At 48.4% G+C, this 21,887-nt stretch overlaps 1 protein-coding gene across 3 annotated transcripts in view; it reads left to right on the forward strand.

Annotated features, from left to right (window-relative positions):
* USP7 (ubiquitin specific peptidase 7) overlaps positions 1–14,730 on the forward strand; it is a 75,159-nt gene extending 60,429 nt beyond the window's left edge. For all 3 annotated transcript variants that reach the window (XM_055240743.1, XM_055240745.2, XM_055240744.1), the window contains exons 13-31: positions 419–575; positions 1,665–1,809; positions 2,415–2,545; positions 4,096–4,230; positions 5,027–5,128; positions 5,322–5,427; positions 6,267–6,359; positions 6,444–6,511; positions 6,877–6,977; positions 7,756–7,909; positions 8,328–8,395; positions 8,877–8,985; positions 9,079–9,156; positions 10,383–10,483; positions 11,758–11,857; positions 12,348–12,467; positions 12,643–12,714; positions 12,862–12,952; positions 13,396–14,730. In XM_055240743.1, coding sequence (XP_055096718.1) covers positions 419–575; positions 1,665–1,809; positions 2,415–2,545; positions 4,096–4,230; positions 5,027–5,128; positions 5,322–5,427; positions 6,267–6,359; positions 6,444–6,511; positions 6,877–6,977; positions 7,756–7,909; positions 8,328–8,395; positions 8,877–8,985; positions 9,079–9,156; positions 10,383–10,483; positions 11,758–11,857; positions 12,348–12,467; positions 12,643–12,714; positions 12,862–12,952; positions 13,396–13,502 — 2,038 coding nt within the window. In that variant the 3' untranslated portion in view covers positions 13,503–14,730. The remainder of the gene's footprint in view (positions 1–418; positions 576–1,664; positions 1,810–2,414; positions 2,546–4,095; positions 4,231–5,026; positions 5,129–5,321; positions 5,428–6,266; positions 6,360–6,443; positions 6,512–6,876; positions 6,978–7,755; positions 7,910–8,327; positions 8,396–8,876; positions 8,986–9,078; positions 9,157–10,382; positions 10,484–11,757; positions 11,858–12,347; positions 12,468–12,642; positions 12,715–12,861; positions 12,953–13,395) is intronic.
* The last annotated feature ends 7,157 nt before the right edge of the window (positions 14,731–21,887 follow it).

Raw genomic sequence — 21,887 nt, forward strand, 5'->3', positions numbered from 1 at the left:
TCAAAATTTGTAGAGCCAGTTAAAACTAAGTCAATTTCAGGATGTCTGTAGAATATTAAAACTAAATCAGTATTCAGAGTGGGAAGGGAAATACTTTTACATGTCTGTCTGAATTTTTTCATGTTTCTCAGTTTGCAGATATCCTTAGTAGTCTTAACCTCTCGACCTTCAGAATCATTTCTTGATATATTTGGAATTCCCCCACCCTAAATTATTCATAGTGTATATTTATGTTGACTAGGAATAATTATTTCTATCGAGTAGGGATTACGTTATGTACTTCATAGGCCTTCCCAAGGAATTCATGCTTATCCCATTAAAGATGAGCCAATACATTAAATGGCCTTACCTACTGTAAAGTGTGATTTTTTTTGTGTGTAAATTAATACTGAATTTCTTTTAAAATGTTTTCTAATAGGTTTGAATTCCCAGAGCAGTTACCACTTGATGAATTTTTGCAAAAAACAGATCCTAAGGACCCTGCAAATTATATTCTTCATGCAGTCCTGGTTCATAGTGGAGATAATCATGGTGGACATTATGTGGTTTATCTAAACCCCAAAGGTGATGGCAAAGTAAGTGCTGGGACCCAGGGCTGAATGCGAGCTCATCAGAAAGTTAACACTGAAGCTCTGCTTCAGCCTGTTCTGGTTCCTACTCGGAACCTTGTCACGGACCCCTAACTGATCCGTGTATTCTCTGGCTGCTAAGTGCTATTTTCCCATCCATTTAATTGCTGAGATTTGAAGGTAAATAGTAAATTAGCATTTGTGCTTCTCTTTGTTAGTAATCAATGTTGGGCCCTACAGAATCCCTTATATCTCATATGAGACACTTATATTTTCTTCTGAATGCTCATGGGATAATTACCCATGCCATGGGCCCAGTCGGGGAGGCTGGCTGGTCGCATGTCCCTCTGCATGCCCCGTGGTCCTCCCTTGTTTCCTCTCATGGGGATCTCATGCGGTCTTCACCACCAGTCCTGGGAGTGTACAGGGCGCCATGCTCACTTAGCAGATGAGGATCTTGCAATCTACCCCCAAGACCACAGGGCTGCACCCAGCTCCTGCCAAGGGGGTTTGATGGAGGGACCCGACAGCACGAGAGAACAGTGAAGGGTGCCTGTAACAGCAGCGTTCGTCACTGTTTAATATGGCTCCATCCACAACGCAGATGGGAAGATAACTGTTAGGAACATGCTATGTTGACTTCAGTCTGGCCCTTAACTTGATTCCATAAAATGCCATGGGATAGGATAAAACAGCCCATTTAATTTTACAACTAAAGGATAAAATTTGAGCTCTCATTCGGTGTGCTCAGTATGGCCTTTTTAATTCTGTAAAGAGTTGATAGTGTCAGTAGATTGAATGTAAGTGGAAAATGGGCTATTTGAGTAGATTATAAAAATTGCCATTGGGCTTATGGTAGCAGTGCCCACAGAATGTTGAATGGGGACTGCGCAGGTCCTAGTGAATTGTATGAGCGGACGCCTGAGGCTCTGCCTGCCTAGCACACCCCATCAGGTTGTGTAAGTATACACATGGATATTTTTTCAACTAGGGGCATACCTAGAAGTTCACACATTTTAGAACAACGCTGCCTTCTAGTGTTGGGTGCTTGTCACAGTGCTTGATCGCTGCTGATGTGTGTTGCTTTCCTTGCAGTGGTGTAAATTTGATGACGACGTGGTGTCAAGGTGTACTAAAGAGGAAGCAATTGAGCACAATTATGGGGGTCACGATGACGACCTGTCTGTTCGACACTGCACTAATGCTTACATGTTAGTCTATATCAGGGAATCAAAACTGAGTGAGTAGCGTTCACTTTTGTTCTGTTCTTTACTGTGGTGGACTTGGACATTTGTACCATGAATCCCCAATATCCTTTTATGTCTAAACACATTTTATGCTTATTCCACTGTATTCACAGCAGCCCAGAAACAAGTAGGGTTGGGTTTGCACGTTTCGATGCAGACTCATGGTACCAAGTAATTTCACATTAATAGATTATTTTATTTTATTTATTTTTTTTGAGATGGAGTCTTGCTCTCTTGCCCAGGCTGGAGTGCAATGGCGTGATTTCGGCACACTGCAAGCTCCGCCTCCTGGGTTCTCACCACTCTCTTGCCTCAGTCTCCCGAGTAGCCGAGACTACAGGCACCTGCCACCACGCCTGGCTAATTTTTTTTTTTTTTGCAGTAGTGGAGATGAGGTTTCACCATGTTAGCCAGGATGGTCTTGATCTCCTGATCTGGTGATCGGCCCTCCTCGGCCTCCCAAAGTGCTGGGATTACAGGCGTGAACCACCACGCCCAGCCTAATAGATTATTTTATTAATGATGACCTAGAATCGGAAGCTTCTAAGGAGGGGAAAGTCCATCTGCAGAGGTCAAAGAGGATGCCTTTGTCCTGCAGGTGAAGTTTTACAGGCGGTCACCGACCATGATATTCCTCAGCAGTTGGTGGAACGATTACAAGAAGAGAAAAGGATCGAGGCTCAGAAGCGGAAGGAGCGGCAGGAAGCCCATCTCTATATGCAAGTGCAGGTCAGCCCCCTCCCCTCTGGGTCTCCCAGGTCACCATGCAGCAGGGCACCCATCTCTGTACGCAAGTGCAGGTCAACCCCTGCCCCTCTGGGTCTCCCAGGTCACCATGCAGCAGGGCACCCATCTCTGTACGCAAGTGCAGGTCAACCCCTGCCCCTCTGGGTCTCCCAGGTCACCATGCAGCAGGGCACCCATCTCTGTACGCAAGTGCAGGTCAACCCCTGCCCCTCTGGGTCTCCCAGGTCACCATGCAGCTGGGCACCCATCTCTGTACGCAAGTGCAGGTCAACCCCTGCCCCTCTGGGTCTCCCAGGTCACCATGCAGCAGGGCACCCATCTCTGTACGCAAGTGCAGGTCAACCCCTGCCCCTCTGGGTCTCCCAGGTCACCATGCAGCAGGGCACCCATCTCTGTACGCAAGTGCAGGTCAACCCCTGCCCCTCTGGGTCTCCCAGGTCACCATGCAGCAGGGCACCCATCTCTGTACGCAAGTGCAGGTCAACCCCTGCCCCTCTGGGTCTCCCAGGTCACCATGCAGCAGGGCACCCATCTCTGTACGCAAGTGCAGGTCAACCCCTGCCCCTCTGGGTCTCCCAGGTCACCATGCAGCTGGGCACCCATCTCTGTACGCAAGTGCAGGTCAGCTCCCACCCCTCTGGGACCCTTGAGTCACTGCACAGCAGGGCAGCTGCCGAGAGAGAAGCTGCTCCATGTGCTCTCCTGAGCTTGGTCTCAGCCCCAGAGTAGTTCCCGATACACAAACCGGGACTGTTGTGCCCTGAGCTGCTCTGGGCAGCTGCCTGAGTATTTGTAACACCTGGCACTGTTGGTGGCGGGCAGAGCCAGTTCAGGAGTAAAGACTTGGGTGTCAGAAGTCAGGCCACCAGACAGAGTAGTGATCAAGTGCACGTCAGGTTGCTTCAAAAAGTACTGAGGGGGTTGGAGAAAGGGAGGAGGTCATCTCACGGTTGGCTGTCTAGCTAGGTCCAATTTATAGGTGAGTTAAGTTATTGCAGTGAAACACAGCCTCCTTTTCTTTTTTTTCTTTTTTTTTTTTTTTTTTTTTTTTTTTGAGACAGAGTTTCACTCTTGTTGCCCAGGCTTGAGTGCAGTGGCGCGATCTCTGCTCACCTCAACCTCTGCCTCCCGGGTTCAAGCGATTCTCCTGCCTCAGCCTCCCTAGTAGCTGGGATTACAGGCATGTGCCACCACACCCAGCTAATTTTGTATTTTTAGTAGAGACAGGGTTTCTCCTTGTTGATCAGGCTGGTCTCGGAACTCCTGACCTCAGGTGATCCTCCCGCCTCGGCCTCCCAAAGTGCTGAGATTACAGGCATGAGCCACCGCGCCCCGCCCACAACCTCCTTTTCTAAATAAATACCTGATATAAGTTTTGGTTATTTTATGCTGTTTTTCTTCATTGGTCTTCTGAAGAAGTTTCTTTGGAACAAAAAATGAGTTTTCAGCATTTTAGTGTTTAAATGTGTTCAGTGTGGACTCGTTTTTTGTCAGTTGTCAAGTCTTTTCTGTGTTTTCATACATATTTTCAGATAGTCGCAGAGGACCAGTTTTGTGGCCACCAAGGAAATGACATGTACGATGAAGAAAAAGTGAAATACACTGTGTTCAAAGTATTGAAGAATTCCTCGCTTGCTGAGTTTGTTCAGAGCCTCTCTCAGACCATGGTACGTACCGGTCCTGTGGACATATCCCACCCTGGCTCCCAAGGTCCACCTTCCTTCCGTGTCACTAGAAAATACTAACTGCCTTTGGGGGTAGATGCTGTGTCCCGCCACTGCCTAACAGTGAGGAGAGTGACCCAGGAACATTTCCTGCCTGAGAAAGTGCAAGAAAACCGTTGAGCCCGTGACTCCTGCACAGGGGAACCCACAGGATTTTGCAGACATGTTTCCACCCCTTTTCCTCATCTCCCACTCCACTTCCTGCACCCCCAACCCCCTCTTTATTTTTGTAAATGGGCATTTGATCCTGAAGGATAAGTCACAGGTGTCCAAATCAACCGGGGAAGAATTAGAATTCTTTTTCTTACAATCACAGTCTTTTTTCTTTTTTTTTTTTGAGACAGAGTTTCACTCTTGTTGCCCAGTGGTGCGATTTCGGCTCACTGCAACCTCCGCCTTTCGGTTTCAAGCAATTCTCCTGCCTCAGCCTCCTGAGTAGCTGGGATTACAGGCACCCGCCACCATGCCCAGCTAATTTTTGTATTTTTAGTAGAGACGGGATTTCACCGTGTTGGCCAGGCTGGTCTTGAACTCCCGACCTCGTGATCCACCTGCCTCGGCCTCCAAAAGTGCTGGGATTACAGGCATGAGCCACAGCACCTGGCCTACAATCCCAGTCTTAACATTGACTATATATGTATATGTATATATATGTATATGTATATATATATGTGTGTGTGTAATATAGAGGACTAAAATATGAGCGTGTTTTTATTTTAATCTATTAATATTTTTTCAGGGATTTCCACAAGATCAAATTCGATTGTGGCCCATGCAAGCAAGGAGTAATGGAACAAAACGGCCAGCAATGTTAGATAATGAAGCCGACGGCAATAAAACAGTAAATATTGTTAATAGCGTATCTGGTTTGGAACCGTGCAGAAGGCGTTAGTCCTCTGCACTTAGTGCAGCTTGTTTCCCTTTTGGTCCACTTAACTAGAATTGGACGTTTTCTTCAGTACTTGACTGTAGTTTTTCGCTCTGTCACCTAAGCCATTAGACTCTTCTAAAATCAGCGTCTCTTTTGGAAATAGATGATTGAGCTCAGTGATAATGAAAACCCTTGGACAATATTCCTGGAAACAGTTGATCCCGAGCTGGCTGCTAGTGGAGCGACCTTACCCAAGTTTGATAAAGATCGTAAGTGCCCACGAGACGCCTGCCTGCACTTAGAGCAGTAGCGTTGGATTCCTGGATTGTTGTTCTAAACACACAGGGTTAAGCCTTCTTCCCTTGCAGAAAGATCTGTTGATCAATTCCACAAATGCTCAGTAGACTTCCTGATGAAGTCAAATAAGACTGACTTGGCTGCGAGTTTCCTGTGAGGCCCGGAGACAGTAGCAGTCACGTGGGGCCGTCCTGTTCTGTCTTCAGTCTCAGCTGCTGTGCTGTGCTAATCACGTTGGTCAGATCCTAAAGAGCAGGGTTGCAAACGTTGTCTGTCAGGGACCAGATAGGCAATATCTCAGGCGTTTCAGGCCTGTCTGTCTGTACTAAGGCGGCCACAAAGAATATGTAAATGAACGGGCTGGCTGTCTTCCAGTACATCTTTATCGACAAAACAGGTGGATCGGAATTTGCTGACCCTTGCTATAAAATGACAGACTTCTATTGCTGTGAGTGGTCACTTCTGGCAAAGACACAAGACCATGCGCAATCTTCCCGTGGCAACGCTCTTCCAGCCAGTCAGTGCCAGGTCTCAGAACTAGGAATTCTAAGTTTGCTGCACTCAGTACCGTCTTGACTGTCTAAATGTAGTGGGTTTCCATGGGTCTGATGTTTGGAAACTCAGCGGTCATAGCCTCAGCTTCGTGAATAAGCCACATCTGAAGTAACTTTTGGGTACCTTAAGCTGTCATTTCACTTGTCATTGAGCTATTCAACTTACTGGTTTTTTTTGGTTTTTTTTTGTTTGTTTGTTTTTTAAGCATTGTGCTGAGTGTTTGGATCTTAACAAAACTTGTTTATTAACCTTGTAGATGATGTAATGTTATTTTTGAAGATGTATGATCCCAAAACGCGGAGCTTGAATTACTGTGGGCATATCTACACACCAATATCCTGTAAAATACGTAAGTCCTTCGTGCACTTACCTTCTGAGTAGATTTTGCTCAGTACATTACAGCTACACATTTAAAATATCTTCTTTCTCCTAGGTGACTTGCTCCCAGTTATGTGTGACAGAGCAGGATTTATTCAAGATACTAGCCTTATCCTCTATGAGGTTTGAATGGTTTATTTTTCCATAATTAGTATATTCTTAGTAGTATGTGGAGGGTTTTGTTTGTTCTTTTTACCCCGAATTTGTTACAGTGTTAGGTCTACCAGCTAACTCAGGGCCTCAGATGATCTTGAGAATGACATATTTAGATTTGTGATTTTTTTTTTTTTTTTTTACCTGTTTTAGAATCAAATCTGATTGTTACATATTTGTGGATTTATTTATTTAGCTTTTCCCTTTAACATTTTAACTTAAAACGTGGATCGAGTTGGGTGTAGAGAAAATACTTAAGTACATGGAAGACTATCTGGCCATATTAAACGTTAGACAAACTTCGCAATGTAACAATTTTATATCTTTCACTGTAGGAAGTTAAACCGAATTTAACAGAGAGAATTCAGGACTATGACGTGTCTCTTGATAAAGCCCTTGATGAACTAATGGATGGTGACATCATAGTATTTCAGAAGTATGTACTTTGTGAAGGATTGTATCAGTTTGTACTAATTTCAGGATTTTTTTAAGTTGTAAAACCAAGAAACATTTGTACCTAGATCCTGAGCCACGTTTTTGTTTTTGTTTTTTTAACGTAACTCTGTTGACAGGCTTTCTCTGGGTTTTGAAATTAGGTGTGGTGAACAATTTTCATCTCATAAAGCTCTTCTCAATTCCTTAAAAATTCCTTAAAATGTCTCAAGTGCACGTGGCAACTATTAGCAGAGTGGGAACAATTGCTTCATTCCCTTAAGATTTATGAAATCGAAACTCCTTAGAATGTACCTACTTGGGTAATTCATTTCAGTCTGTCCTCATGTAAACCAGCCAGTCTTTGGTCTTAGACACTCAGTGTCTGAAAGTGGCTCGATGGCACAGGAAAGCCCAGATTTGCTGACTCATGGTTAGAGACGGGGCTCCCACCACCTGTCAGGTCTGTGGGCAAGACACTGCGTCCGAGTCTGCTCCTGTAGAGGAGAGCAGGTGCTGTTACCTAAGGGGGTTTTATTTTGTAGTGGGATGAGAATGTAAAGCCACTACTTTCTGCCTGGCTCAGTGCATCCCCATACATACTTGCCTCACTTACAGAGGGAGTTCAGGCAGATGCCTGGCCCCTTCAAAGGGGAACCTGAATTTATCTTGCAAGAGAGCCTGTTGGTGTCACTGTTGTGTAAAAGATGATGCCATTTTTACCAGCTACCCCCTGCCATGATGGACTTTGATTCAGACTGCAAACTTTCTCCCTCCACCAGGGATGACCCTGAAAATGATAACAGTGAATTACCCACCGCAAAGGAGTATTTCCGAGATCTCTACCACCGCGTTGATGTCATTTTCTGTGATAAAACAATCCCTAATGATCCTGGATTTGTGGTTACGTTATCAAATAGAATGAATTATTTTCAGGTATTTAATAAATGCTCCTTTCCTCTTCAGATCCCACTGCAGAAAGACAAATTTCTTTCTTAAAATGCTTGTTGAAGAAGCTATCTCATGGTTTTGGTTCAGAAGGGGCTATGCCCAAGGAAATCTCCCACTGAAGTGGATTCAGGCTGGTGTTGCCATGGGAGCTAGAATAATCGCCACCAGGAAAGAACCTGTAGACCTCACCATTAAAAGTGAAAACCTTTTCAAAGTTATCTTTATCAGATATGCCACTCCCATGGTGATTCATTAAGGAATAATATAGTGTATTCCTGTTTAATAAATTTCTAGGGAATTTACATTCAGGCTGCTCATAGCACATTTTAAGTAATTAATCATGAAGTTTATGACCAAGTTTCAATTTTTTCCCAAAATGTGAACCTTCCTTTCTGTGTCTCAGGTTGCGAAGACAGTTGCACAGAGGCTCAACACAGATCCAATGTTGCTCCAGTTTTTCAAGTCTCAAGGGTAAGTCGCATGCACGGACCCTTGCTTGGTCTTGCCTGCATGCTTTCCACAGTTCATTGAAACATCTTGGAACTAATTTTAATAATTAGCTCGCCATTTCACCTGACATGCCATTTCTTGCTTAGTTTCAGAATTATCACCACTCACATCTTGACCACATTACTCTGAGATGTTAAAATAATTGACAGCCTCATCCACAGCCAGACTGACTTTAGATACATCCTCAGTGCATCTCCCATGTGTCCAGCTGGTCAGTCCTGCCAGGCTGCTGTGTGTTTTGTCACTATTGCAGAGAGCATTCAAGTGTGAAAGCGAGTGGGATTTAGTTCTCGGGAAACAGGAGTATTAAGTTAAACCCCATGCTAGGTCCAAATTTCAAGACCAGGTGTAAGGCCAGCGGTTTGCTTTTATGCTCACTCACAGATATTTGTTTTTAGGCAAATAAACAAGTCATTTATTTATATGCTGTTTTCTTGTGTAGTTATAGGGATGGCCCAGGTAATCCTCTTAGACATAATTATGAAGGTACTTTAAGAGATCTTCTACAGTTCTTCAAGCCTAGACAACCTAAGAAACTTTACTATCAGCAGGTATGAGTCCAAATTAATGTAACTATGGGTCATAAAGAGAAGGCTTGGGGTTTTGGTGACGGTATCTGATGTGAATCTTTCTTTTCTTAATAGCTTAAGATGAAAATCACAGACTTTGAGAACAGGCGAAGTTTTAAATGTATATGGTTAAACAGCCAATTTAGGGAAGAGGTAAGTTTTTTTAATACTATGAATTTTAATTTTTATTGGAACTTGCTTATTATTTCTACCTGTTCCTAGACATTGAAAACTAAGACACCAAAGAAAAGCACTAAACAACAGCACATGAAGGGGGCTGGGGGATCCCTCGGCCAGTCTTTCCTGCCTCCTGGCAAGACCTCCTGAGGCCTCTGGGGTGCATCACATGTTGAGCTAAGGAACCATTCAGCAGCCAGCCCTTCCCTCCCGGGTCCCACTGTGATGCTTGCGCATTGCCACTCGGCTGATGGGGAGGATCCTTCTCCAGCTATTCCTGCCGCGGCCTGATCTCAGGGAGTCCAGCAGGCCTGTGAATGGAGCAGTCCTTGACTCTGCGCTTACTCCCCAAGCTGCTAGTGTAGGCAGCTCGTGTCACATGCTTGCTCTAAACAGAAGACACACCCAGCCACATTTTAGGTGGTTCTTTTTGAGACAGGGTCTCGCTGTGTCACCCAGGCTGGAGTGCAGTGGCACCATCACAGCCCACGACAGCCTAGACCTCCTGGGCTCAAGTGATCTTCCCACCTCAGCCCCCCCGAGTAGCTAGGATTACAGGTGTATGTCACCACGCCCAGCTCATTTTTATGTATATATTTTTTTGTAGAGACAGGGTCTCACTATATTGCCCAGACTGATCTTGAGCTCCTGGGCTCAAGCATCCTTCTGCCTCGGCCTCCCAGAGTGTTGGCATTACAGGCATTAGGTGGTTCTTCAAAAAAGTCTGCGTGCCTATTTGGATGCCAAATCTCTCACCCTTTCTATCTCTACAGGTATAGAGGGAAAATTTGAGACATAAATAGCCTCACCTTTGTAGAATTGAGCTCCCTGAAGGCCTACAGTCTGCCTCTGGTCTTGTATCTGGACCAGCGTTCCTCTCTCATTGTGCTGAGAGTTGGGAAGGCCCTGGGTGACCCCTCGGGATCATTTCCTGAGAAGGTGTTCTGTAAATGACAGGTTTTTTGCATCAAGGCCACTTTTGTTAAGCTCCTGTCAGTATTTGGTTGGTTCTAGATTAGGGCCAGTGTTCTCACTGTGAGTGAATTCACAGATGAGGGAGTTGGGGTGGGAATGACAGCAAGAACATGGGGGCCAGCTGGGGACAGATGAGAACAATGATGCAACTTTCTCCTCTCTTCCTTTGTGGTAGCAGACCTTTTATGCTTTCTTGAAAGCACTTATTTTATCTTTTCATTACTTAGGAAATAACACTATATCCAGACAAGCATGGGTGTGTCCGGGACCTGTTAGAAGAATGTAAAAAGGCCGTGGAGCTTGGGGAGAAAGCATCAGGGAAACTTAGGCAAGTATTTCTTGAGCCCAATTGTGGACGGTTAGTTAGGGGTGGCAGTAACGCTGACCTCTGCAGTTGTGTTGGTGGAAATCACCCAGCCGGGATCCATGCGCATCATTCCCAGACTCAGTGGGGTGTGCCTCAATTGCAAAGACAGTTGCACAGCAGCTCAACACAGATCCAGTGTTGCTCCAGTTTTTCAAGTCTCAGGGGTAACCCTCAAGCCGGTGTGGTGCAGAGGGTTATGCCATGTTTCACAATTAAGCCATGTTTTTCGTCCTTCCCCTTGTACCTTCTGATAACATTAGCTGTAGTAAAAAGGCGCAATTCCCAGAGAAAAGCCAAACAGAGGAAGGATATGATTCCATTTGAATGACGAACAAACTGGAAAGGGTGACTCTTGATTTTGTATTTGACAGATTGAGTCACTTCTGATCCATCTAGCCAACATTTGGGCTGTAGAAAGAAGCCCCTGAATTGATTATTTCAGAGAGATGGGCATGATTCTCACTGCTTTGCTGTGTAGTCGCTTGGAGGACAAATGGGTTTTGGGGCCATTTGGTTCCCAAACTTTCTTTAGTTTTAATAAAACAATTATTAAACAGTGAGACCGTAATCTGTTACCTAATAAGAGTAAGTGAGGAAAACGCCTCAATCAGCTGAATGTGAATTCCCTGTGGGAAAGGTTTACACAACTTTCGGAGGCCCAGTCTGTACATCTCTGTGCCCAAATGTGGCCACTTCCACTTTGTCCAGCAGAGCCGTTTAATCTTATTCTTCGAGGGGACCCCTCTCCTTGCCTTGCCGCCAGTCTCTGTTTCTGATATTTCAGATCCTCTTTAAAAAAAAAAAAAAAACACTAGGCGTGGTGGCTCACGCCTATAATCCCAGCACTTTGGGAGGCTGAGGCGGGCGGATCGCGAGGTCAGGAGTTTGAGACCATCCTGGCCAACCAACATGGTGAAACTCCGTCTCTACTAAAAATACAAAAATCAGCCCAGTGTGGTGGCACGCACCTGTAGTCCCAGCTACTCGGGAAGCTGAGGTGGGAGAATCACTTGAACCCGGGAGGCAGAGGTTGCAGTGAGCCGAGACCATGCCGTTGCACTCCAGCCTGGGCGACAGAGTGAGACTGTCTCAAAAAAAAAAAAAAAAAAAAAAAAAAAAAAAAAAAAGGACAATCATGTCATGGTAACTTTGTTTCTTTCTGGAAAACCATTTTATTTTTATGTGAATATATATACTTCATTTTGCCCTATTTTTTTTTTTTCCTCTCTGTTCAGGCTGCTAGAAATTGTAAGCTACAAAATCATTGGTGTTCATCAAGAAGATGAACTATTAGAATGTTTATCTCCTGCAACGAGCCGGACATTTCGAATAGAGGTATCTGTCCCCGACACTGTTGGCACCAAAGAGAATTCATGAGCCCCATCTGCTGCATATTTAAATATCACAGCAAGTTGTAGAAGTAGCTTGGTCTGTGTTTGTATGCCAGTAATTGAGGTATATGATTCCATGAGTGGACCTACAGTGTTTTTGCACAGAAATTAGTCCTCAGTTTGGGTTACCAACCCAATCCAGACAGAAACTGTGGATCACTTGAATTTAGAGCTATTGACACTTCCACAGGAACTGGGATAATACAGTATTTGGCCTCTTAAAATTCCGTTTTTTGGGGGAGGGGGAAGAAACTTGGATATCTTCTGGCTGAGACTCCCATGAGTGCCCATCACTCTGGCTGGATCCAGGTGTGGCATTTTTAGCAAAAACAGGCTTTACCCTCCGGGTTAGAGTAGTGTGAGAATTGAGATGTGGACACTTTGACCACGTCACTTGCACTTAACAGAACTGTGTCTGTCGTCCGTGTCCCCAGGAAATCCCTTTGGACCAGGTGGACATAGACAAAGAGAATGAGATGCTTGTCACAGTGGCACATTTCCACAAAGAGGTCTTCGGAACGTTCGGAATCCCGTTTTTGCTGAGGATTCACCAGGTATGATGTTGTGGTTGGCCGAGCAGCTCGCATCAAAACCTGGAGCCTTCGAGTGGCCGCTGTTGCTGAATCTGTGCTCCTGCTGGGGTTGGGCCTTGATTTTGGCGGCTGCCACGTGACGTGGCCCAGGGGTGCTGGGAGTGACCGTGTGAGCACGTGTCCTTTGCCATTCTAGGGCGAGCATTTTCGAGAAGTGATGAAGCGAATCCAGAGCCTGCTGGACATCCAGGAGAAGGAGTTTGAGAAGGTGTGCAGCTGGGGCCTCCTGGGGGCTTGGCGGGCCACAGGCTACAGGCTCACAAAGCCTAGCATAGCGGCCTAGGCTTTTTTGCCAGAGATGTGAGTTTTCTGATATACAGAAATAACGGAGGAGTTTTAATTTTTTTTCTTTTAGTTTAAATTTGCAATTGTAATGATGGGCCGACACCAGTACATAAATGAAGACGAGTATGAAGTAAATTTGAAAGACTTTGAGCCACAGCCCGGTAAGGGTTCTCCCCCCGGGGGCTGGTGTGGGTTTCAGACTGAGAAACAAGTGGTCTAGGGCTGGGAGGGGCAGCCCCAGGGTCAAGTGTCAGCTCTTCTCTCTCCACTGGGCGACCTGTGGAACCAGGAGCAATAGCATTCCATAACCTACGAGTTCTTAACAGATCCTTACATCCTTTGTAACCTGTGAGTTCTTCAAGGAGAGAAGCTTGCACGTGTGTGCAGGGTGATGGAGACTCAGGGTTGTGAGGGCAGTGGCTCTGAGGCGCAGTCAGGGTGTGGGCCTCCTTAGCTCCAGGTGGGCGCGCAGCTCAGGTCCTGGCTTCCCTGCGAACTTACCCCTTGCAGAGCCACGGGGATGCATGCCTCACTGGCCACCACCCCGTTGAGGGGTTCCAAGGGCTGCTCTGTGGCCTCACTTGCTTTTCTTCATCCCTGCCAGGTAATATGTCTCATCCTCGGCCTTGGCTAGGGCTCGACCACTTCAACAAAGCCCCAAAGAGGAGTCGCTACACTTACCTTGAAAAGGCCATTAAAATTCATAACTGATTTCCAAGCTGGTGTGTTCAAGGCAAGGACGGTGTGTGGGTGGCCCCTTAACAGCCTAGAACTTTGGTGCACGTGCCCTCTAGCCGAAGTCTTCAGCAAGAGGATTCGCTGCTGGTGTTAATTTTATTTTCTTGAGGCTGTTCAGTTTGGCTTCTCTGTATCTATTGACTGCCCTTTTTGAGCAAAATGAAGGTGTTTTTATAAAGCTTGGATGCCAATGAGAGTTATTTTATGGTAACCACAGTGCAAGGCAACTGTCAGCGCAATGGGGGAGAAGAGGTTAGTGGATCGGGGGGTCCCTGGCTCAAGGTCTCTGAGCTGTCCCTAGTGGGCACGAGTGGCTCGGCTGCCTTCCTGGGGTCCGGTGCACCAGCCCTGCAGCTAGAAAGTCTTGTGTTTAGGCTCGTCTGACCTATTTCCTTCAGTTATATTTTCAATGACCTTTTGTGCATCTGTAAAGGCAAAACAGAGAAACTCACAACCTAATAAATAGCGCTCTTCCCTTCATTGTGTGCATTGTCGGCCCTTCCTCGGGTTCTCCTCCTCCAGCTGCCTGGGGGTTTTTAATAAACTCGTCTCACCTCGTCAGCCACTACTGTCTGCAGCCCCTTTGCAAAGTGGATGCACTGAATACAGTCTGGACAGACATTGTGGGGGTCTTTTTATTAAATCGAAAACGTTGTTAAATTCAATTAAGGTTTACTCTGCTGCCTTGGCAGACTTATGATCTCAACAGTTCATTCGAGCAGGTGAAAGAATTATAAATAGAATTTCGTTAAAGTGGAACAGACAGCAAGAAAGCCTTTTAGCAAGAGGGCATGCTCACTAGTGGTTAGTAAGCTGTCGACTTTGTAAAAAAGTTAAAAATGAAAAAAAAAAGGAAAAATGAAATTGTATATTTAATGAATGAACATGTACAATTTGCCACTGGGAGGAGGTTCCTTTTTGTTGGGTGAGTCTGCAAGTGAATTTCACTGATGTTGATATTCATTGTGTGTAGTTTTATTTCAGTCCCGGCCCTGTTTCCTTTTATTTTGGAGCTAATGCCAGCTGCGTGTCTAGTTTTGAGTGCAGTAAAATAGAATCAGCAAATCACTCTTATTTTTCATCCTTTTCCGGTATTTTTTGGGTTGTTTCTGTGGGAGCAGTGTACACCAACTCTTCCTGTATATTGCCTTTTTGCTGGAAAATGTTGTATGTTGAATAAAATTTTCTATAAAAATTATAATTCAGTGAGTGACGTGGAAGTGGAGGAAGATTTCTACTCTCCCTGGAAACAGGCCTGGGAAACCTTGGCGTTTGTAACAAGGTTTCACTAAGATGTACTTTTCCTTCTAATTCTGTTTTGCGGGGGCAGGGTCTCTTGTTTTCGTTTCTTTTTTTTTTTTTTTTTTTTTTTTTTTTTTTTGCCTCTAACTAGTCACATTTACTCTTAAGAAATAAAAGGTTTTCCAGGAGGGAACTGTATACAAATAAGGTGACTGGAAATGTGACCTGACGTGTCACGAGGCCCCTCGGGGCGGCAGGCGCTGTCGTGGGCGTGGTCCTCGCACCGCCTCATCAGCTCTGCCTTCCAGCTCCGTGGCACGGTTTCCTGGTCTCCCGGCCAGTGTGTACCTTGGAGGGACTTCCTTTCTCAACTTCCACTGCAGTGTGTGTGCCTTCTGCTCTGAGAGCTGCCTTGTGACCCGTGTGATAGAAAGAGGGAGTGAGGGTCCCCGGGGTCCTGGCCCTTCCCTCCTTCCTCCCCCAGAAAGAGGAGTTAGAGCAGGGGTGTGAGAGCCGTTCGCTGTGGGTTTGTCTTTGAACGAACATTAAGGTGTCTTGTTTTTGTTCTAGGCTGGGGGTTGGCTGTAGTCTTAGGTAACTGAAAGTTCCTACTCTCCCTTAAGATATTAAATGACTCTTTTTCCAAAGAACATGTTGTAATGTTTCCGTCGTGTGCCGCGTTCCCTTTTCCACTCACTCCCAGTTACAGTGTCAGGAGTTTGAGTTTGTTAAACTAGTTTTGGGGAGACAAGCTGAAATTTTAAAGAAAGAAAAATGAACTCCTCTTCGCTGGCCTGACTGTAACCCCTGGGACTATTGTGTCCTCTCCCTCTATGGGATGTGGATGCCATCTCTTGACGGCATTTGGAGTCTTCACAGCAGGGGGCCCTGAAAACCACTGCGTGACAGCGAGGGCCTGCAGTCACAGTGGCCCTTCCCGCGCCCTCACACACAAGAGCAGCGAGCTGAAGCAGTCTTGTTTCAAAATGAGAAGAGCAGCCAGGCACGGTGGCTCACGCTGTGAGCAAAGCCCAAGGGAGACACTGTGGAACCCGGCAGAGTCCCCTGCAACGTGGGTACCGTGACAATGGCGAGAAGCCACTTCTAGACACCATCTCTTCCTGATGGAGGCCCTAACCCAGCTTCTCTTTCACGAGACAGCAAGGACGTTTGGCGTCATATATAACATCGCTCATTTGCTGTGAGGCAAATGTTTATGGTGCCAGGGGTGGAAATTGTGAGTAGTTTAAAGTCTTAACTCTGAAACCACCTTCACAGTTAAAGCAAACGCAATAAAACCTATAGCACCTGGGCTGGATGCGGTGGCTCACGCCTGTAATCCCAGCACTTTGGGAGGCTTGAGATGGGTGGATCACTTGAGGTCAGGAGTTCAAGACCAGCTTGGCCGGCATGGTGAAACCTTGTCTCTACTGAAAACACAAAAATTAGCTGGGCATGGTGGCAGACACCTGCAGTCCCAGCTACTCCAGAGGCTGAGGCCAGAGAATCACTTGAACCCAGGAGGCAGAGGTTGCAGTGAGCCGAGATCGTGCCACTACACTCCAGCCTGGGTGACAGAGTGAGGGAGACTCCGTCTCAAAGCCATAGCACCTGAAGGTTCCTTGAATTACTAAGGTGAGGTGTGTAAGACAGACTTCTCTTGTGGTTTGGGCTTATGTTAGGGTCAGGGTTGGTAAACTTTCTGTAAAAGGCCAGAGAGTAGGTATTGTGTGATGGTCTCTGTTGGGACCCTTAGCTCTGCCAACATAGCATGAACGCAGGCACAGACAACAGTTGAGTGTGAGGCTGTCCCCACAAAGCTTCGTTTTTAAAAACCCCGTTTTGTAGGTTTACCAACCCTGGATTGCAGGGAAATGATCTGTCTTCATGGCTTGATATAAGGGCCTCTTGGGCCAAGAGAGCTTCAGATGAGATAGCTGAGTCACTACCTCCTAGTGGTGTAGGTAGGTCCCCTGGGGAGGAGGGGAGCCAAGATAACAACCAGGCCTTGCCAACCCCATTGGACTACATCCCTAAGGCTTTTGTGTGAGTGAGTAATGGGCAGTGTTTCCGGCCAGCCTTGCTACCACCCTGTTCTCACCCAGTCGTGTTCACCAGAACTTTGTCGCGGTGGAGCTTCTGGCCACCTGTGGCTATAAAGCACTTGAAATGTGGCTTAAGTGGTAGAGGGGGTTGAATTTTAATTTTATTCTAATTTGCACATGTGGCTGATGTCTTCCTTACGGGGTATGCAGTTCTAACAAAACATTCCCCACCTCGGGAGTTACAGTGACTAACTCGAGGGCTGTTGAGTGCTACGTGAAGCACACGCATTGGAGTGGTCGTTCCTTATGGCCTACTCCCTAAAGCCTTCGGGACATTGGTTTTCTGGGTGAGAACAGTTAAGGACAGACTCCCCCATCCCTGCATCTTGCCGTTGGGGGAGATGGGTGCCTGTGCATCTTCTTCTGACTTGCCTTTCACAGCCTTTAACTGAGTGAGGCCTGGGAGCTGGAGGCCATGAATGGTCTGTGAGCAAAACTGCAGGTTCCAAAGGGAGGCCCCTTCCCATCAGCTCCAAGGGGTCACTGACCCCCTACACGCTGCCAGCTGTCAATGTCTGGATCTGGGGGTGGGCCTGGGAGTTCACAGCACGGTGCCTGCACAGCTCGTGGACAACGTCGGAGAGGAAAGAAGTTACGGATTCAGACCACTCTTGAAGTCCAGTGACCACGAGTAAGAGACTGGCACCACCTGTCCTTCCCCACCGGTACTCAGCGTCACTCAGCCCTCTGAAGCTCATTGCTGCAAAGCTGGTTTTGCAGCGAGGAGGCAGAGAAAGGTGGTTAAGGCCAGCCCCTCTCTGGTGGTGAGGGTTAGTCCAGGAGCTGCTCAAGGCTCCCAGCCTGGCCTTGATGGCCCCTCCATGCCTTTATCCCACAGGGCATGGCTGGAGGCCACGTGCCCCTGGCGCATCTTTCTGCCCCGCCTGAGCTGAGAGCTCCAGTAGGGAAATGGTGTGGGTGGCATTGTGAGGAAGGTCACCAGCCACCACCGAACTCTGCCCACGAGCTGGCGCCAGTGCCACACCTGCCCACTGGGCTCCTGTGAGAAGGTGGGGTGGGGGCTGTTCTGACTCTTGCCTCCGGCTAATTAGGAGGGACAGTAGCAAGAAACCCCTTGTGATAACCATTGTGTACAGTGAGCCAGCCCTGAGGGGTCAGCAGCGAGGTGTCTGGTGGCCCAAAGCAGGCCAGAACCCTGAGCCATGGGGGCTTGAGCCTTGCCCAGTGTGGAGCTGGCATTCAGACCCCCACTGGCTGCCGGCCTCACCTCCCTGTTTTACAGGTAGCCCTAGCTCAGCCCTCCGTGCGGGGTAGGATGGGGGCTGTCCCCAGTTTCAAATGAGGGTTCAGCAACTTTCCAAGCTCATCTGCCAGTGGTGGGCTGCCCCTCTGACAGGCCCCGAAGCTGGGGAAGAGGCCGGCCCTGGGCCTGGAGGCCCACGTCAACGGTCAGGGAAAGCGGTGCAGGAGAAGGAAGCCCCGGCCCTGCCCGAGCCTGGCCCTGCGGCAAGGTCTTGGCATAGGAGAACCTAAGGCTTCCCTGGGACAAAGCTTCAGACACATGAACACCGAGAGACTTAGAACAGTGGCTCAGGTCCTGTTGTCTAAGGCAGTGACTGCAGACACCCCGAGGCTTGGGTCTAGAGGTATTCCAGGGGGCTGGGCCAAGGGACAGATGAAGTCCCGCCCCATTTGGCAGCCTCTCAAGACCCCAGTTCCTCTGCATCTACACCTTCAGACAACAGAACCTGAGAAGCCTCGACTTTTTTTTTAATGTCTATTTTTGTTTGTCTTACTTTTTTGAGATAGGGTCTCACCCCATCGCCAAGGCTGGAGTGCAGTTATGCAGTCATGGCTCATTGCAACTTTGACCTCTTGGGCTCAAGCAATCTGTCTGCCTCAGCCTCCCAAGTGTCTGGTACCACAGGTGTTACCACCATGCCCGGCTAATTTTTAAATTTTTGGTAGAGACAGGGTCTCCCTAGGTTGCCCAGGCTGGTCTCAAACTCCTGGGCTCAAGTGATCTTCTCGCCTTGACCTCCCAAAATGCTGAGGTTACAGGGGTGAGCCACCTCGCCAAGCTGAAAATCCTGGATTTTTGATGCGAATTCTCCTATTTCTAAGGGTTGGCAAGTGACGTTTTCCTAACACGGGGCAGTCTGCATCCAGAAGGCCTGGGGACTGATCCATAGAGTCACAGCAGAAGCTTGCAGCCATGCCAAGGACCTGGCCACCTCTGAAGGCACAATGGTGACTGACTCAGGCCTATGAAAGCTCTCCTGTGACTGAGGAGGACCTGGCACCCCAGCGAGTCCGCACTGAGTGAGCAGAGCCTGGCCGTGGTCGGACACTGTCCCTGGACTGCAGGCGCTCATGTCTCCGGAGCCATCTGGGAATCCGAGTGAAAGCCAACAGGCTGTGTGGAATCAGAACGAGAGGCTCCAGCTGAACTCTGCAGATGGAGGGTTCAGGCTGCAGGTGGGCCTTGCCAGCAAGACCAAGCAGTCCCCTGATTGTCACCTGCCACAGCCTGGCTGCTCTGCAGAGCCAGCAAGTCTCCCTCTGGATGGTGGAGGCCCGGTGGCTGGGCCCTCGTCCTAGGTGAGACCCTCACACCTCACCTTGAAATAGAGCCTGGATGGATGACCACCCGCCTCGTCCACCAGGGGCTTTTCTGTCTCCCTATGTTGACCCTGTGTCCTCATTTATTACAAATGAGAGGTTGCTTCCTTTGTCTTCAGGGACTTAACCTGGGTTCCCAGGTACTAGCTGCCTAATTTGTGTCAGAAACTTCACCATCCAACCCTAAAAATCTTGCTGAGTCTCTGAAGTGGAAATGGAGGCTCTGAGGCCTGCAGCTAGTGTGGACTAGGAAGTTGTTGTCCCGATTTAGCCAGGCCTTTGGGTGGTGGCAGAGGCACAGGCATTGGGGCATTTTACTCCAGGGAAACCTGTCCCATAACTTGTCCTTCCCCGGGGCCGGTGTGACCTGAGGACCTGTCAGCCCCATCACGCCAGGCTTTGGCCAAGGCTGTTGCCTGGCCTGTGGCCTCCCGGAACCTCTACCTGTGAAGACCACAAGATGGAAGACAGGTAATGCTTCCTTCTATCCCTCCAGGCCTTTGGCCACAGACATGCACACACACACACCCTTCTAGACCCTTCCAGACCCTCAGACACACACCCCTCCTCCAGGCCTTCAGCCATACACACGCGCGTACACGCATGCATTCACACCGTTTCTTCCATGCCTTCAGCCACACGCACACATGCACCCCTCGCCTCTGTGCCTTCCTCCCTGCTGGACCCTGAGGACAGACCTACGTCTCCAGCGCTGACCTAGTTACTCAGCCTCAGCTTACACATCTGTAGGGTGGGGCAATAATGGGTCAATACCCCATTGATGTGAGCCTTACAGCGCCCCCAGCCACATTTTAGTGAAGATGGCTTCACATGCCCCCAGCTCCTGATTACTTCTTCCCCCTAATTCTTCCCTTACTTCTTTTGTTCCCTCTGTGAAATTCATCTTATTTGAAAACATGACGAGTAGAACAATATTTCTACTTTACAAAATTTATTAACTTTTTGAGACCCCTTCACCCAGGCCGGGGTGCACTGGCATGGTTAGGGCTCACTGCAGCCTCGACCTTCCAGGCTCAAGCAATCCTCCCACCTCAGCCCCCCAGGCAGCTGGGACTACAGGCACTCGTCACCAGGCCTGCTAATTACCCCCAGGCCCGCATTTCAGTAGAAACGAGGTCTTGCTGTGTTGCCCGGGCTGGTCTGGAACTGGACTCAAGCAATCCTTACAGCTTGGCCTCCCAAAGTGCTGGGATTACAGGCATGAGTCACAGCGCCCAGCCTATTCTGCAAAATTTAAGTCCTTTAGTGATGATACTGGATTTTCCTCTACCCCATCGTCCCCCTCCTGACCTTGTTTGCAGGCAGACCCTGAAGGGGGTCCTATTCATCAGCTTATTTGGGGCCTGTTAATGTCCACCTTCCTCCACAGCAGCTCCGCCGTCCTGTAAAGCTGCAGCTGTAAGGGAGTCTTAAGGGTTAAACCTCTTGGTGGGAGGCCAGACAGATATGGGCAGACTTGCCCCATCCTAGCTTCTATAACCCGCCTGTCCCCACCAGGCCATGGGCTACAGAGGTAAGCCAAGACCTCACAAAACGCCTGGGGAAAGTGACACACCAGAGGGCGGGTGACCAGACTGTGACAGGGCAGGGGTTGATGGAGGGCTGGACGCTGCTGGGAGCAGCCTGGGGAGGTCGGGTGGGTGGTGAGGGAGCGGCACTCAGTCCTATCTGGTTGGGGTGGGCAGGGGAGCTGGAGCCAGCTCACAGACGGCCTCAGGGGGCCTCAGGGGAAGCATGTGGACTTGGGCTGAGAGAGGCACATTGTCGGCAGGTGTCGGGCATAGTCCGAGCAATTCCGGATCCTCACCCACAAGAATCACCGGCTCAGTGCTGGCCACTGGCTGCTGGAGAACAGCAGGAGCAGGTGAGACTCGATAGGGAAACCCAGGGCTGCTGCCTCCTTCAAGGAGGGGATAAAGCGGAGGAAAGAAATCACTGCAGGGCAAGGACAGGACTGAAGGGCTGCCCTGGAGGGGGCACCGTCACCCACTCTTGTCCCAGCTACCAGGCCCAGGAGGAGAAAGAGGAAGGAGTTAATGTGAGACCTGTCGGCTCTGCAGGGCCTCAAGCATCCTAGGGAGAAGGTTGTGGGTGGGATGCAGGAGCTGGCGACGGAAGCATTGGGTGTGACAGGAGGAGCCAAGGCCAGACCCTGAGGAGCACTGGCCAAGTGACAAACCCACCAGGAGGGGCTGGAGAGCTGCTGCAGCCCAGGAGATGGGGGTCTCTGGGGAAGGGAGGGAGAGTGCCAAGGGCTACAGAGAGCCCAGTCAGGTAGCAGCGAAGGAGCAAGTGCCCGTAGGATGTTGCACTTAGCAACGGAGCCACTGGTCAACCAGGCAGGGTCAGGGCCCGGAGTAAGCCCGGATGTGGGTCGAGGTGCACGCAGTGGATGAGGATGTGGCTA

This window comes from Symphalangus syndactylus, chromosome 14 (assembly GCF_028878055.3).
Source record: "Symphalangus syndactylus isolate Jambi chromosome 14, NHGRI_mSymSyn1-v2.1_pri, whole genome shotgun sequence".
Taxonomy (NCBI): domain Eukaryota; kingdom Metazoa; phylum Chordata; class Mammalia; order Primates; family Hylobatidae; genus Symphalangus; species Symphalangus syndactylus.